This window comes from Cervus canadensis, chromosome 10, assembly GCF_019320065.1.
Source record: "Cervus canadensis isolate Bull #8, Minnesota chromosome 10, ASM1932006v1, whole genome shotgun sequence".
In the NCBI taxonomy this organism is placed as follows: domain Eukaryota; kingdom Metazoa; phylum Chordata; class Mammalia; order Artiodactyla; family Cervidae; genus Cervus; species Cervus canadensis.
In genome coordinates this window covers 30,627,412-30,643,228 of record NC_057395.1, presented here as the reverse complement: position 1 = coordinate 30,643,228, position 15,817 = coordinate 30,627,412, and the positions used below count along the sequence as shown (strand labels likewise).

General features: G+C 44.8%; 1 protein-coding gene and 2 long non-coding RNA genes across 3 annotated transcripts in view; 1 reads left to right on the top strand and 2 right to left on the bottom strand.

Annotated features, from left to right (window-relative positions):
- The window catches only part of LOC122448765, a 30,441-nt gene extending 18,451 nt beyond the window's left edge, over positions 1-11,990 (bottom strand). Inside the window, exon 1 of the long non-coding RNA XR_006271745.1 lies at positions 11,891-11,990. This is a non-coding gene — a long non-coding RNA (uncharacterized LOC122448765). The remainder of the gene's footprint in view (positions 1-11,890) is intronic.
- Positions 35-6,403, bottom strand: LOC122448766. The gene is made up of 2 exons (XR_006271746.1): positions 3,388-6,403; positions 35-1,306 (listed from the first exon to the last, which is right to left on the bottom strand). It is a non-coding gene; the product is annotated as an uncharacterized LOC122448766 (long non-coding RNA).
- An 11-nt stretch (positions 11,991-12,001) lies between the features above and the next one.
- Positions 12,002-15,817, top strand: part of FRMD4A (FERM domain containing 4A) — a 368,918-nt gene continuing 365,102 nt past the window's right edge. Inside the window, exon 1 of the mRNA XM_043480353.1 lies at positions 12,002-12,392. Within this exon, the coding sequence (XP_043336288.1) occupies positions 12,300-12,392 (93 nt within the window). The 5' untranslated portion in view covers positions 12,002-12,299. The remainder of the gene's footprint in view (positions 12,393-15,817) is intronic.

Genomic DNA, 15,817 nt, shown 5'->3' with positions numbered 1-15,817 from the left:
GCTTCTCTAGTTGCAGTACATGGGTTCTTTAGTTGCCCTATGGCGTGTGGGATATTAGTTCTTCAAACAGGGATCGAACCCACATCCCCTGCATTTGAAGGTGGATTCTTAACCATGGGACCACCAGGGAAGTCCCAAGGCATCGTTTTTAAGTCCCTAACTGTAAAAGGTCATATCCCATGTCTTTGCCTCTAAAGCTCTCTCTCACTCCCATCACCAAACCTTCCCCTTTGAATGAAGGACAGTATTTGCTCCCTGCCTCAATCACATCAACCTGTGGCCATTTCTCCTGACTCCTTCCAAAATGGCAGCAGGCACCTCGTCCTGAATTCACCCAGTAGTGATGGAGCCCTGGGCACAGGCTGTGCTTGGCTTCTGCTCTCCATCTGGGATCCCCTGGTAGGGCCTTTTAGCAAAGGGACCAGAGTCTGCAGCTCCCAGTAGAGAGGCAGGGAGAGTGTTCGACATCCCACATGGCTTGGGAGGATAAAAATCAATGTATGAATGAGGGGATGTGATATCTACAGCCCAGTGTACCCCTCTCTGCATTCCTAGGGACTATAGACTTTCTCACGTGCGTCTAATTGTCTAGAAAGAATATTTGCAGCCGAGTCCCATTAGCCTTGAGTTTCCTCCATAGCTCATTAGAATGTCATCTAACTATCTCAACAACAGCTGTTTCCATATTGACACTTCCTTTCCAGGATTACAAAGATCCGCTGGGGGATTTCGTGGGAATGCAAGGCTTCTGCAAGATGAGATAAAAGGGACACATCAGGCGTAGTGTTTCATAATTAGTTGTCACCACTCTGAGGCTCCTGTAGCTGCTGCAGTGCTGCTAGGCTCACAAAAGGAAATAACACATGTATATATGCGTGAGCATTCATACATGCAAACACAACCCAACACTGAGGTAAAGAGTTCAAAAGACATCCCTGGCAGCCCAGTGGTTAAGACTCCACACTTTCACTGCAGGGGGTGTGGGTTCAGTCCCTGGTGGGAAAACTGAGATTCCACAAGCCATGCAGCATAGCCCTCCCCACCTCCGCCCCCCAAAAAAGGTAAGATCACTCAAAAGCATGAATGACCCTTCAGGACTGGCTCCAGAATTGATGGCAGTGCCTTTGCTGATGTATATGTCTTTCTCCTTTCGTCTGTCTATCCTCATCTTGTTTCAAAAGATGTATGGTGCTTCTTTCCGAGGTGTAGCTTAAAAGCTAGGCATTTTAAGCTATTTCAATTGAACAGCCATTTTCAACAGCCATTTCAATAGCAGATTCATGGATGGAGAGCCCGGTAACAGACACTGAAAGAAAAGACACCAGAGGAAATGAAGCAGGTCTCCTAAAACATTCACTCGAGTTAAATAACCCCAGTGTCTGGACCCAAATCTGTCCATTGAGAAAGAGGTCTGGCAATCCGGCTCTCCTTCCACAGCCAGCGTCTGCTGTCAGTGTCCCATGCACAGCTTCTCAGGGCCATGAGTGCCCTTCCAATTACCACTCACTACCCCCAGGCCTTATCCAGCTCACATTATCTTGAATGTTGCTCCTTCTCCTGACAGTTTCTCATTTTTATCAAAATTATGCCCGTGCATGGCAATTTTCATAGCATTGTGAAGTTGAAGAGTACTGGAAGATTTATAAACACAAACACTAGGCTGCATTTCCACTTCTTTTCATCTCTGAGTCCCTCTCCCCAGGGGCGCCCATGGACATTTTCTTTCAACTGTTGCTTCTGGTAGTTAATGCCAGATTTCTCGATCATCTGTTTATACTGTGATTTCTTAATCACTCAATTTTTGGCATTTTAGGCTGCCGCCCTGAGAGATGAGGCTTAAAATTTACTTCAGTTGTTACTCCACATCCCTACAGGCTCACACATCTCCTTTCCTATTTTCTCAAAATATCTCTATCACAGTTTAAGTCAAAATTCACTTTTATTATGACTATCAAGGTATTGTTTACAGCTAACAACTATTGTATAGTATCATTACATAGCCTGGATTTTCCAACTTTATGTTTTTCCAGGAATTAATACTTGCCTTATTTAATTGTTCACTTACTTAATATCCTATTATGCCCATCAAGTATTTTTCTCTAAGATCATCAATAAAGCTGTGTCTCTCCTCTCAATTTGGCAAATTCATTATTTGCTACTCAACCTATTCTTTTGTCTTTTTCTTTTTTTTTTTTGAGGCATCCTTCCTAGATCCCTCCATCCTCCTATACCAATTGAACTAGCTCTCTAAGTCTCCTAAATGATTGTCTTCTTGAGGCTCCCTTTTCTTCACCATTATTCTGGGAATCCCTTTGCACCTGTCCTGTGATTCATTCTCCTTTTCTTGGAACTCAGGTTCTCCTCTTTGTAGGTTTAACTTTCTTTTGCTGGAGATCGTCTTCCAGTAAGCTCCTGAGAAACAGTGCATAAGAAGTAAATTTTTGTGTTCTTGAATGTCTTCCCTCACACTTGACTAATAACTTGTCTAGTTGTTACGTGTCTGCTGTTGAAATCCAGACCTACATTTCCAAGCTTGACTTCCCTCTTTAGTTTCAGGTCAAAACGTTCATGCACCAAAAATTCTGTACATTCAGAGCTACACTTATCATTGCTCCAAATCTCCCCCATCTTCTGTGTATTTATCTGAATTTATAGGACCTTTCTTCCTCTAGCCCCTCAGTAGAGAGGAACACTATTCTTCCTTCGAGCATTTATAACTTGTCGACATCATGTATTCAACCTTTCACCACCATTCTAGTTCTGGAGTTAATCATCACTGATTTGGACAATTGTGTTGACATTGTAGCTGCTCTCCTTGTCTCTACGCACCTTGACTCTCCATTCTACCCTTCATCCTTTATCCCTCAAGTTAAAAATATTCAGGAAGGTAGTATCATTCCTTTCAAAAGTAACTTTTAATGACTCTTTCTTGCAAATCGAATAAGATCTACAGTATATTCTTCTATAGCATTCAAATCAGAATATGATCTCATTGTCATCTGTGACCACCTTGTTCTCACACATGTGATTCACCGGCTCATTCAAGTTTCACAGCGGTCTATTACCTGTGTTCATGCTATAGGGGTTTAAAATTCAAATAGAATGGGATATGCAGGCAGACAGTAATAGAATCCCCTACTCATCCTCATTTAAATCTAAGGATTTGCCCACTGAAAGTATTTTTCCCATTTTGGCCATGATTTGATATTGAGAAAACATTTGGCATTTTGACTTACAGGAGCCCTCTAAGACACACTCAAGATAAGCCACATTCCTAAAATGTGTCACCCAACTTCCTAATAGATTCAAATGTTTTCTTTCCTCTTCTAGGGCAAATACAGACAATGTGGCTTATTACAGAGACCCCTGGGTAAAATGGGCACTTACCCTTGGGAGTGACACACTCCTGGGCACAGGAAAGAAAGCAAGCTGATGGCCCAAGAGAAAACCATCCCATTTTGCAGCACCAAAGATATCACTTAAACCAAGATGAACCTTTCTCTTATTGAAGAAAACTGCATGTTAAACTTCTCCTTCTGGGAAAAGGAAGCATAGAAATTAGCAGCAGATTTAAGAGTGGGTCATTTACCACCCAATGCTTAACTGAAATTTGACAGCTAAAAAATAAATCAAAAGTCAACCTCCATTGACTGTTTGGAAGTATACTACATATATATTCAGCTAATCCGGGGCAGTCAATACCACAGATAAGGACATTATTTATCTGTCCATTCTAGGTGCAATTACACAGTTTAACCAGTACAAACAGCACTTCATAAATAGAGCAAATCAATGCTAGTTATCAAAATCCATCCACAACCGATAGCACATGAAAAAGGGCTTTGCAAAATGGCCTTGAAAGCCAATCTACATGACCAGTCCCACACAGGTCAGCTTATTGACTTCTTAATCACACAGGCATCCTGGCAACCTTATTGATTCCTCAGGACCTGGCCGTGACGTCACTCCTAACAGCACATGCACTGAGCCATTATTGCCATGCAGAAGAGCCATCATCCCAGGCTGCAGCCATTGATTGCCTGACTTAGCCTCTTGCTAGGAAGAGCAAGTGAAGCTCTGATGAGGGGGCAGGGGGCAAATCATACCCAGGTTCCATGTGAAGAACTTTCCTGTGGAGGAATAAGATCCATCAGCTGCTTGCAATCCAAGAGCTCTGCCTATTCCCTCTTTCCCTGGGTGACTAGTTGAAATAATCCTGCCAGCATGCTGAGGAGTCCTTTATTTGATGTCCATGAAACAAGGGTTGCTAAGATAGAATATGGACTAATCCTCCACATAAGCCATTAATATCTTCCACTTGACATTCTCTTCCCCTTGCTCACTATCATAAAGATTGAATGAGACTCTGGGATTCCTGGTTAGTAAGCAAGGTTTCCATCAGCAAAACGCTATGTTTTCTTCCCTGTCCTGGAAGACTGAGATCTTTTCTTTTGTGATGGGATGTGTGTCTTTGAATTGATGGAGATAGAGGGTCTTACTCTGGGCTAATTAATTCTCTACCCAAATGGAACATCCTCAAGAGGAAATTCTCAAAATCTCTTTATCCCACCAAAAAAAGTGGGACTTAGCAGGGTGACCTTTAGGGAGTTCAGATGGATGAAACATGGCCATCATAGCAGGATATTGTATGAAGAGGGAGAGAAGTAGATGGTGAGGCCCAGGAATGCTGTTGTGGTGACAGGGGCAACAGGAAAACAGAGAGAGAGAGAGTGTGTGTGTGTGATTTTCAAAAACCTTTCACAAACATGATTTCATTTTCTCCTGATGCGTAGATGTTCAGTAACCTTCCAGGTGCCAGGTCAGGTATAAGGTCAGTGTTCTTTCACTTCCCCAGAGACCCTCATCAAGGACAGGAACTGAGTTTTAGGGACAAAAGAAAACTCTTCCAATAAGCAAAAGGTTTCTTATGTCCTCAACTCCCGGCACATCTAGGAGAGTGTTAACAGTTCATGGACTGTGAGGCCACTTTCAGGGGACCCTGGACAGGTAACTCCACTTCTCCCACCTTAGTTTCTTCATCCAGGGAGAACAAGAGTACCTATTTGATAAGATGTTGTGAGAACTAAGGGAATGACAGTATTTTTTTAAAAACCTTTGGAAGAGTTCCTGAAATAGACAACATTGGTTTAGACAAGGGTAAGGTTACTTAGCAGCAGCAGCAAGGTTGGTGTGGAGCTTGGTATGAAATACCAGTAGAGCACAGACAATGTCATTGTCACCTCAGAAGCAAATAGTAGATTCATCTTCATCCACCAAACCTTTCCCAGCAAGGATGAGCGGGAGTCAAACTGAAGGATTCAGGTTATACTTCTTTTCTTTGCCTGGATGGTCATGGAAAAAAACTGTTCCATGAAGCCCAGGACAGAGCCCAACTAAATAAAAGCAGCTTGAAACAGAAAGAGAAGAAAAGGGGTAGGGGGAAGAAGGGAAGGAAAAATTCATCTGCTTACTCAAGCTAGCTACCATTCTACCTACTGCTTCTTCCAAATGCCACAGGAGGAAGGAAGGTCTGTCCAAAGTTGGGTAATGACTACCATGCCTAGCACCAGGGCAAACCTTAGTTCCAACCAAGAGAAACCAAAACTCCTGCACGGGGACCTATAGATAATCCCACAGGCTCTGGGCACATGAGGTTCAGGGACACCGGTGTTGCTCCACATCTTGGTTCTGTTCTTTGGGATATTGGGTTTCATGTTTGGCCTAAATTCCAGCCACTTTTCAAACAGAAAATTATGACTGTCGGCAGTATTTCTGTTTGCATAGCCTCAGTCACAGCTTACTCTAATATGACGTGACATGAATTACCCAAGTTAGCTGAGTTAGGAGCTGGTGGAAAAGGTGCTGGAATGTTGAAGAAAGACAGGGCTTCCCTCCCTCCTGCTGGAGGAATTTTCCAAATTGGTTAGGAATGTGTTGTCTTCTTGTGTTTGGGTCCATCTCAGCTGATTGATTCTCTCATCCATTTTACGTGACAGTCGTTAAAAACTCCACACTTCATTCAAGAGCCAGAGACCGATGATGCTGGACGTGGGGAAAGTAGGAGAGGTCAGGTCAAGACAGTCTCTCTCTCTGGGTCTGACGGGGGTTTAAACCCAGTCTTGTCCTCGCAGGACGCCTGTGCATTGCTGGAAGTCCCTGCCCACCTCCCCACCCCCTGCCGTACTCACTGCTGGGGATTTCTCACTGCAGTTCCCGGGCACAAGCGATACCTGTTAACATTCTCAATACCAGTGTGTGGGGAAGGCGGACGAGAGGTGGTTCTCACATCAATGATTCTTTAACGCCAGCCAGGTCCTAGTCTGCCTGGAGACAGCATCGCTTCCCACGGGTTGAGGGCTCAGTCCTACAAGCCTGCCCTACCCCCAGTTTCAGACACTAATTGCAAATCCAGGTTGCCACGACCAGATGGCTATAAGTCAGACCTTCTCTGGGAGTTTGGTTCATTTGCTAGAGCAGCTTACAGAACTCAGAAACATTTTAGTTACTAGATGACCAATTGATTATTAAAGGATACAACTTAGGAACAGTCAGATGGAAGAGAAGCATGGGACAAACTATGAGCACACCCATCTCCCACACATCTCCAACCGGAAGCTCTCCAAACCCCAGACTATTGGGATTTTATGGAGGCTTCATTACATAGTCAGGATTAATTACATCATCAGCCCTTGGTGACTGATTCAGCCTCCAGCCCCTTCCCTCTCCCCAGAAGTCAGGGAGTAGGGCTGAAATTTCTAGCCCTCCAGGCACAGGCTGGGTTCCTCAGGTGACCAGCCCCGTTCTTAGGTATCCTAGGGACTTTCCAAACTTCACCTTACGAACATAACAAACGTACCTCTATCATTCTCACCGGTTAGAAAATTCCAAGAGTGTTAAGAGTTTTGTGCCAGGAAAGGAGACTAAGACCAAATGTATATACTTTTTTATTTTTTAATAATTGTATTTGTTTATTTATGGCTGTGCTGGGTCTTCACTACTGCATGGGCTTTTCTCTAGTTGTGGTGAGAGGGGGCTACTCTATTGCAGTGTGCAAGCTTCTCATTGAGGTGGCTTCTCTTGTGGAACAGGGGCTCGAGGGCACGCAGGCTTCAGAAGCTACAGCTCCCGGGCCCTAGAGCACAGACTCAGTGGTCGTGGTACTCGTTGCTTCATGGCACGTGGGATCTTCCCTGATCAGGGATTGAACCCGTGTCTCCTATATTGGCAGGCAGATTCTTTACCACTGAGTTCTCAAAGGGAAGCCCTCAAAGGCATATTTTTTATTATAGATCACAATATCTAACTCTCTCCCAGGTGGTCACATAAAATCCCTCTCTTTGCCCCCAGCCTCCATCTCCCTTCCTTCACACAACATGCTGAGCACCTGGGATGAACCAAGACCATAGGATGAGACTGACCTCCTTCCTTTTGCTTCCAGCGGCTGCTCCAGGCGATCCCCTTTCCTGGTCACCTTCCCTGCGTGCACCTCACAGCCAGTCCCTCCCCCAGGTCTGAGGTGAGGGACCAGTGGCGCCCCCTTCTCTCTCGTTCTTCTGGCTGGACAACCTAAAGGGAAGGTCAGCTGAGGGCTTCAGAACCTCCCTTGCAAACCCTTGAGGGGGTTTGGAAGAAGGTGGCTCCTGCTGCCTTGAAACCACAGATAAAACTTAGCAAGAGCCCTTTCACATCCTACTCAACTGACAAGAAATAATGGCTTGAGATGGACGTTGGGAGAAGCATCTCAACTGTCCACTTTCTGTTGTCCTGTTTCCCCAATGTAAGTCACAGTCCACCTTTCACCAGAGAAAGGATGCAAGTGGCCAAAAAGGCCAGGGCTGACATTTCTCAGATGGATTCTGTCCTTCTTTCTGGAAAGGCGCTTCAGCTCACCACCTTCTGCCCCTACCCCAGACTCACAGTGACCTCAGGCTGCCCTCTGACCCCTCCCCTCCCCCACAGCATGCCCTCAGTCACCTCCATCAGACACCTCTCCGTCCCATGACCCCTTCTCTTTGTGTTCTGCCAAATGAACAAAATCATGCTGTGCGAATGAATTGACTGAGTGCCAGTAAGTTACAGTCGGTGGTGAGACTGGCATCCACATGCACCTGCCGAGGGCCAAAAAGGACTGGCCTCACAAATGGTAACTGCAGGTCCTGGGCCAGGAGGGGGAATAAGCACTTGGTTCTAGCGTGTCAGGCTCACTCTGGGCAGGAGGGTACAAAGATCAGTCCCCGTTCTGTGCCCAGTGTCCTCCCAGGAAATCACTCATGGCACCCTCCCATGGCTGCCACGCAGGTGCCCTCCTGGTCAGTGGCCTGACGTGGAAGTCAGCATCGCACCCAGGCACACACAGCACCCCAGGCGACCTTCCTTCCTGCCTCCCACTAGCTGTGCTGTTAGGAAATGCTTTCCCCCCGACAGGCTGTCATTCCCTGACCCCCCTCTCTCCCCTCCTGCTATTCCTGACCATGAACTCCCATTTGATTGGATACATCTTACTTCTTTGGTGTGTCAAGACCATTGATTTTCCTGAAATATCGCTCGATTGATTCCTATGCATTTTCATTCCAGAGTTTGAATGTGAATACTTCTCACTGACAAGGGAAGGAAATATTCAGAATAAACAACCAAAAAGCTCCACCAGCCTAGAATGGGTGCTGTGGTCCCAGAGGCATCAGAAGCAGCAGCTTCAGGGACTCTAGAATGGAGGTCTGTCATCTCCACACCATCTCCCAGCAGGGCTCACTGATACCCTGATGGGGCAGGATCCTCCTGGTCTGTCCCCTGCCCATTAGGCTGCTGCTCCCAGGAGGCACAGGGAACCCTATCGTCCACCACCCTGGCAAAAACATACTCTAGCCACTTAATGGTATCAGCAGGGGATTGGTTCCTGGACCAATCCCAGTATCTGTGAATGCCACATTCACAAGTTCTACCAACTGCGGGTCAAAACCTGTCTCCAGGTTGATTGAATCTACTGATGGCGGGGGGTAGCCAGCTGTACCCCATTTCAAAGGCTTAGCTCCAAGGGACATCGAAGCAGTGGTTCCAGAGATACTAGCACTGCTCCATCTAACACCATTTTCTGTATTAACATTCTCTCTTTTTCAAAGACTTCCCATTCCAAAGGTCTTCCCATTCCTCTGCTGGGCACTGTGGATACATCTCTATTTTAGATTTCCAAAGTGCTATAATCGGATAAAGTCCTCTGAGGTAGGTGAGAATACAAGGGACCAAGTCAGGGCCTGAAATTAGCCAAATTGACTTTGGTTTTCATCTTAGCTCTGACAGTTCTAGCTGTGCTACCTTGGTCAACTTATTAACCCTCTCTGGGCCCTAATTTCATCAATTGTAAAACATGGATGTTTGTGTATGCTCAGTCATGTCTGACTCTTTGCAACCTCATAGACTGTAGCCTGCCAGGCTCTTCTGTCCATGGGACTTCCCAGAATGGGTTGCCATTTCCTTCTCCAGGGGATCTTCCTGACCAACCCAGGGATCAAATCCAAGTCCCTTGCATCTCTTGCATCAGCAGGTGAATTCTTTACCTCTGAGATAATGAAACTTAATTCTGCCATGGAGACAAGTCATTGGTAACCTTCTAGCATGTTTCCTGGCAATGGCCGAGCATTCACTAAATATCAGTTACCCCCACCTCTCTAAAGTGGTCATATCTGCTAAGGTATGGGTTATATCCATTCCCAAAAAACATATTTGTACTGTAACAGTGTAACAATAGTCTTCTGAAAATAAGTACATTAGATTCAATAATTAATTAAAACATGTAAATCTCAAACACCTAGAGTAAGACCATAAGAAAGATAATTTTGAACAAGCTGAACTTTAAGAGCCTTCAAACCTCTCTGAGGAGGTGTCCTCCTACTCTGTGGGGACTGAGGAGGATTCTCTATTAGCTGGGAGGAGGCGCCGGTGCTGATAGGAGAAATGATCCTGCCCCACACCCTACCCCTTGGGGAGAGGGGTAGAATGTGAAGGGCTCAAATGTGTGGGAGTCTGGCCAAGGGTTATTTTTTTTTGTTTCCATTAACATTCTCTTCTATATGTATTTTAACTTTAATCAAAGACATATGTTTTTGTTTTATTTGCACTTAGTTCATCAAAGTGTCTCTTACAATCTGAACTATGCTGCAAAGACTTGAGCTCTTCAGCGAAACCTTCATTAATACCCCTGGGAAACAGGAAGTTGCATTTAGTCAAATATAAATAAATCCAGCTCCCAGGGGCTTTGCCCTAGCCTGGGTCAGGAAGAGATGGTGACTTCTCTGTTGATCTGATCCATGGCCCCCTCTCAAGCTGCACTTGCAAACAGAAATCCCAGGGCTCTGGCCAGATCAGGGTTTTGAAAATGTTCCTCTCCTTTGTTCAAAACCGTTGTGGAATCAACAAGGAAAGAGAGACTTGATTTGGCCAGATTACTGGGTAGCATTCCAGATGCATTTCCACCAGGCAGTGCAGAAAGGAAATGAGAAAGAGGAAGAAGAGTTAGCCTAAACCACCTCGCCAAAGACTCTGTGCAGGTCATTCTGGAGAACTTTCCATCTCCCCGCACCTCGTCTCCCCCCGCCCCTTCCCTCTCACCCTCTCACTAACTCTCCAACTGCACATATGGAACCCATTATGAACAAAGCCCGATTGTTGTATATTTGGAATTTCCCACATCAACTTGATGCTTTCTTTAACTGCCTCTTAATGTGTGTCTGAGTTGGGTGACCAGACCCACGTCTCTGTTCCCCCACCCTCACCCCCCAGGAGCACCCCCATTCTAAGAGTCTTTTTCCGGATTCATTTTCAAGCAGTGTAAAATTCCACATTTTTCCCTTCTGCACCCCACCCCCACTTCCCATCAGATTCTTAGAATAAACAGAACTTTCTTTTCCATCATTTTCAATAAACGGGTCTGTAGAGAATAAATAAAAGCTGGTTCCCAAAACATAAGAGTGATATTAGGCAAACACCCAAAAGCATGGGATTTTTACAAAGGAAATGGCATCCCTTTCATAAAACCCCACAACATAGCAGCAGAGGCAAAAATAAGTTAAAAAGAGGAAAACCTAAAATACCTCCAATCCTAGAAGCCCCTTACTTGTTTTTCCTGTTGAGTAATTTTCTCTGCTCTCGAAATAAGCAGGTTTAGGGAATAGAGATGAGGGCAGTCTCACAAGTGAACAATATGTCAGAAACAAAATATTACAGGACACTTAAACTTTTAGAGCATGTGTACCCTCGGTCTGAGAAGCTTGTCTGATGTAGAATTTCACCATCTGATTAGAGAAGAATATACAAATGTGATGGGTGAATCTGAGCGTAGACAGTCCTTTTCAGAGCCTTGTAAAATCAAACATAATTTCTTCATGTTTATTGGCACACATAAAAACCAATGCTCTGTAACACAAACATTTAAATGAGGAGATGCCAAATGGGAGTCTGTCTGGTGTATTTGATTTGATTCATCTGAACCATGTGATACAAACGTTTTCTCCTTTCTTCCCTCAGACTTCCTCTTTGTGGATGCCATTCACATATATAATTAACTGTATGCCTACATTTGTTTTCTATCTGTTGGAAAGCAGGAAGAAAAAAACATGCACGTCTGACACTCAGGGTCATACGTCTAATTTATGACTACAAAGAGGGACTCCCCCTCAAGTCCCCACTGTGTTATGTCACTGCCCTTCAAATATTTTCCCTGTGTCCAGAAGAGAGTGAAATCAGAATGCAGAATTGCACATTAATCTCTGCACCAGATGGTGATATTCCAAATAGTCTTTTTAAGGTGAGCATGTGACCTACTGTACGGCCGAGGGGCTTTAGAGTCACGTGACAGAGTGAATAATAAGTCTGATAGGGTTTCCATTAGACAACTGACCTGGTTACCGTCTGGAACCGAGGGAAGCAAAGTTGACATTTCAGGATCACTCCCCCCCAGAAGCGTCACTCACTGGCCCACTCCTGGGACGTGCAGTCTCACCGAGGGACTGACAGGCAGGGGCAGACAGGAGGGAGCGGGGCTGAGCTCCCGGCAGCGCGCTGAAGTTGCAGAACTTGGGCTCTTTTTTTCCTTTCCCATCCCCCACCTCCAGACACACCACATCTTGACTCATACGGTCGTCGAAAGAAAAAAAAACCTCTTTCAGTTATTTGATATTTGCGAAACCTCCAGGAGACCGTAACTTAGTTTTGAGGACGCGTCCATCTCTCCCTTTGCTGGGAACAGATACACACACACACACACTCACTCACACTCACGCAGACACACTCACCCACGGCTCTACACCATGGTGGTTCAGGCTGCAGTGGCTCCAAATAGATCCCAGAGACTTCTACTGAAAATCCCGTATGGATCTCTGAGAAGACGCAGCGTGGAGAGGGTAAGCAACGTGGCGGGCTGTTGGCTTTTCACCCAAGCAATTGCTCCGAAGGAAAGGAGAGGCTTCTTTTCATTGTACATAGCATCCCTTCTGGAAGTCGTGTTTTCCTAAAAAAAATTCAAATTCCGGGGGCTGGAGAAATCTATAGTATATGCAATTTTATTCTTAACAGATAATGATAAGACATTTGAAGCAAATTCTGGTCCCCGTGCATGGAGGTGGGAGCCCTAAGAGATGAAAGATAAAAGATTGGGGTAGGGATTGCCCTCTGGAAAGAGGATGGAAGATGCGGGTGCTTGCTGAAAAGAGCTTTGGGCTGTAAAACCTGTTTTCCTCTCTGGTGAAACAGATCCATTAGTGCAGCAGGGCTGCGAATTCCCTGTCCTTTTCTGGGAGACAGTGTCTTCAAAGGAGGTGATAAAGACCGAAGGAGCTGTGATGCTTTGAGGGTTTAAATGATGCACCTGGTTGATTACAATCCCCTCTGTTGTTTTGTTGTTGTTTCAAATACCTTGCTATCATTCGGTTTTGTTTTGTTTTTTTTAACATTATGGATGGTGACTCTGTTAATTTTCTGAAAACATGCTTACTTTACGGTAGCGCCTGGCAGACAAGATGCTGTAAAACAATAACAGGGATTTGTCTTTCTCTGAAGTGACTAATGCACTTTGGGGGAATGACTGTAGTTAATACAAATCTGGTCATACTTGGGATGTGGGGGGCTCATGCATGTGGGGGCAGTGCCTGTATCCACTCATGGGGGGGATGGTTTGTGGGTCTCAGAAACACCCCAAATCCATTTGCGTCATGGCAGGCCCCTCGGTGAGCTGTGGATGTCTACTTAGACATTTCAGGTTAAGGTGTAATCTTAAATCAATAAGGCAAAGAGCATCACAAACTGCTCTCATGATAGATCAGTGAACCTGCTGCATCTTATAAAGGGGAGCAGCATCTAATTCAAGTGACTTTTTCTGGTTTGTATACTGACTACTCAGTAATTTTTAAATTTAAGGAAAACATGATTTAAGTTTTAAAAGTAGGAGGGGCATTCTAGACTTCCAGAGGGAGTTGATTTCCTGACTTTCTATGAGTTACATTTTTTCTGCCGTTTGAGTAACAATGAAAAAACTTCACTTCCTTTTCTGACTGTGTGTGGGTCTTTCTTCTGAGACATATTTCTTGGGCTGCATATGAGGGTCATCAACTTAAATGTATTTAGTGTCTAATGTGTGCTCCCTTTTATTCCAAGAGCTTTAGATTATAGGACCAAATGTTATAGCAAAATTTTCAAATTAACCATTATGTTTAAAAGTGTAGTTTATCATAACGTGATTTTGGGTTCTGGTAAAACATTTTTGACCTGTATGATAATTAAGTTTATATAATATGTTCTGTTCATGAAAACTCACATGCAAATGTGAGTTGCCCACACTAAAGTTGTACCACGTGACAAAACTAAGGAGAGAATTATCCTGCACATATACACAAAAAATCCTCAGTAACCTGTTTAACCGTAAGAATCTCCAGATGGAGGTATAATAAATCACGTATGTTTCATAAGTCCAGATGTATGCAGGCACCATTTCTGTTATTTGTTTAAGAAAAGCTGACAATATATGAACATGGTGTCACATATGAAACCTGTCTATTATTGCATGTGTTGGTGTACACTGACATTCCAGACACAGACCTACGTCCTGTCTTTGGACACACCAGTGTCGCCAGGGTCTCAGGAGTCTGATCCGAAAGCTTCTGGGCCCTTAAGAGAAGCGTGTCCATCATCAGAGCATCAAATGTCCTATTAATCTCCATGGCCATCTGTGAAGTGGAGGGATCGAGACCCCATCACTCACAAGAGGAGCCCCTTTATGTCCCTGTGAGGCTACGCACTCACCCTCCACCATGGGGGAGGGAGAGACTAACTGCAATATATGATGTCATGTCGATTTCAATTGGATATTTTATGGCATGGTTGGTTTATGACAACTTTAAGAATCAGTATCATATATTTATATACAAAGGCGGCAGGAAAGGCTAGAGGTGGCATCTACTTTCAGGGCAAACACTGAGAACCACTGCTCTTTTCCTGGGACTCCCTGAATTCAAGAAGTGACAGCTTTCTTGGTTATGTCAGCAGTTTACATGCTGCCAGACATCTGAGTGATTTCAGTGGCCTCATGATGTTTAATGGCGGTAAAACCTTGCATTTCTACAACACCTTTGCCCAGTGCACTTTGTAGGGAGGCACAGAGAATTGGGCTTATTTATTGCCCCTGCCCTGTATGAACAGGGAAACAAAGGCATGTGGAGGTTTAATCTTCCCTCCGGAGACATACGGTCAAGGACAGAGCAAAACTTCAGTCAGGGACCTGATATATTACATCCCTGCCATGGAGTCCATATTTTATCACCTTTGCTTCCTGAAAGAGCTTTGACATTGCAACCTGGCCCTGAGAAATGGGCTATACCCAGCTTGTCACTAGTATTTCACAAAAAAGGAAACTTAACCAAAGGCAGAGATCCTGGCAACCAAAGAGAACCCATGACCTAGTGCACTGACAGTCATGCACTGTTCAGGATTAAACAGGGGCTTCTGTTTTCCAACTGCCTAGAAGTTGAGGTTAAAAAACAGAAATGCACATTTCTAACTCTCCTACTTTGACAGCCATCAAATCCTGAATTACAAAAACACTCAGACTGGGAGACCAAGCCTGGTTCTTGTTCATGTTTTCACAGACTGCCATCAGCCCATCACCATGCTATGCAGAGTGGAAAAAGACATCTAAAATGTCTGTGTTTGGTAATATAGCAGAGATTAGGGATCTGGGGTTTATATAAATGAAACAGTTATAAACCATACAATAGTCATACAATCCAGCTACAGTTAACTAAGGGAGATGTGTGTGTGCTAAGTCACTTCACACATGTGAAGACACACACATGTGTGTCTGACTCTTTGCAGCCCTATGGACTGTAGCCCACTTGGTTCCTCTGTCCATGGAATTTCCCAAGCAAGAATACTGGAGTGGGTTGCCATGCCCTCCTCCAGGGGATCTTCCTGTCCCAGGGATTGAACCCACATCTCTTAAGTCTCCTGCATTTGCAAGCAAGTTCTTTACCCCTAGCACCACCTGGGAAGCCCAAAGTGGAAGTGCTAGTTACTCAATAGTGTCCAACTCTTTGCAACCCCATGGACTGTAGCCCACCAGGCTCTTCTGCCAATGGAATTCTCCAGGCAAGAATACAGGAGTGGGTAGCCATTCCCTTCTTCCTGGTGGCTCAGATGGTAAAGAATCCATCTGCAATGTAGCAGACCCAGGTTCAATTTCTGGGTCAGGAAGATCCCCTGGAGCAGGGAATGGCTATCCACTCCAGTATTCTTGCCTGGAGAATTCTATGGAGAGAGGAGCCTGGTGGGCTACAGC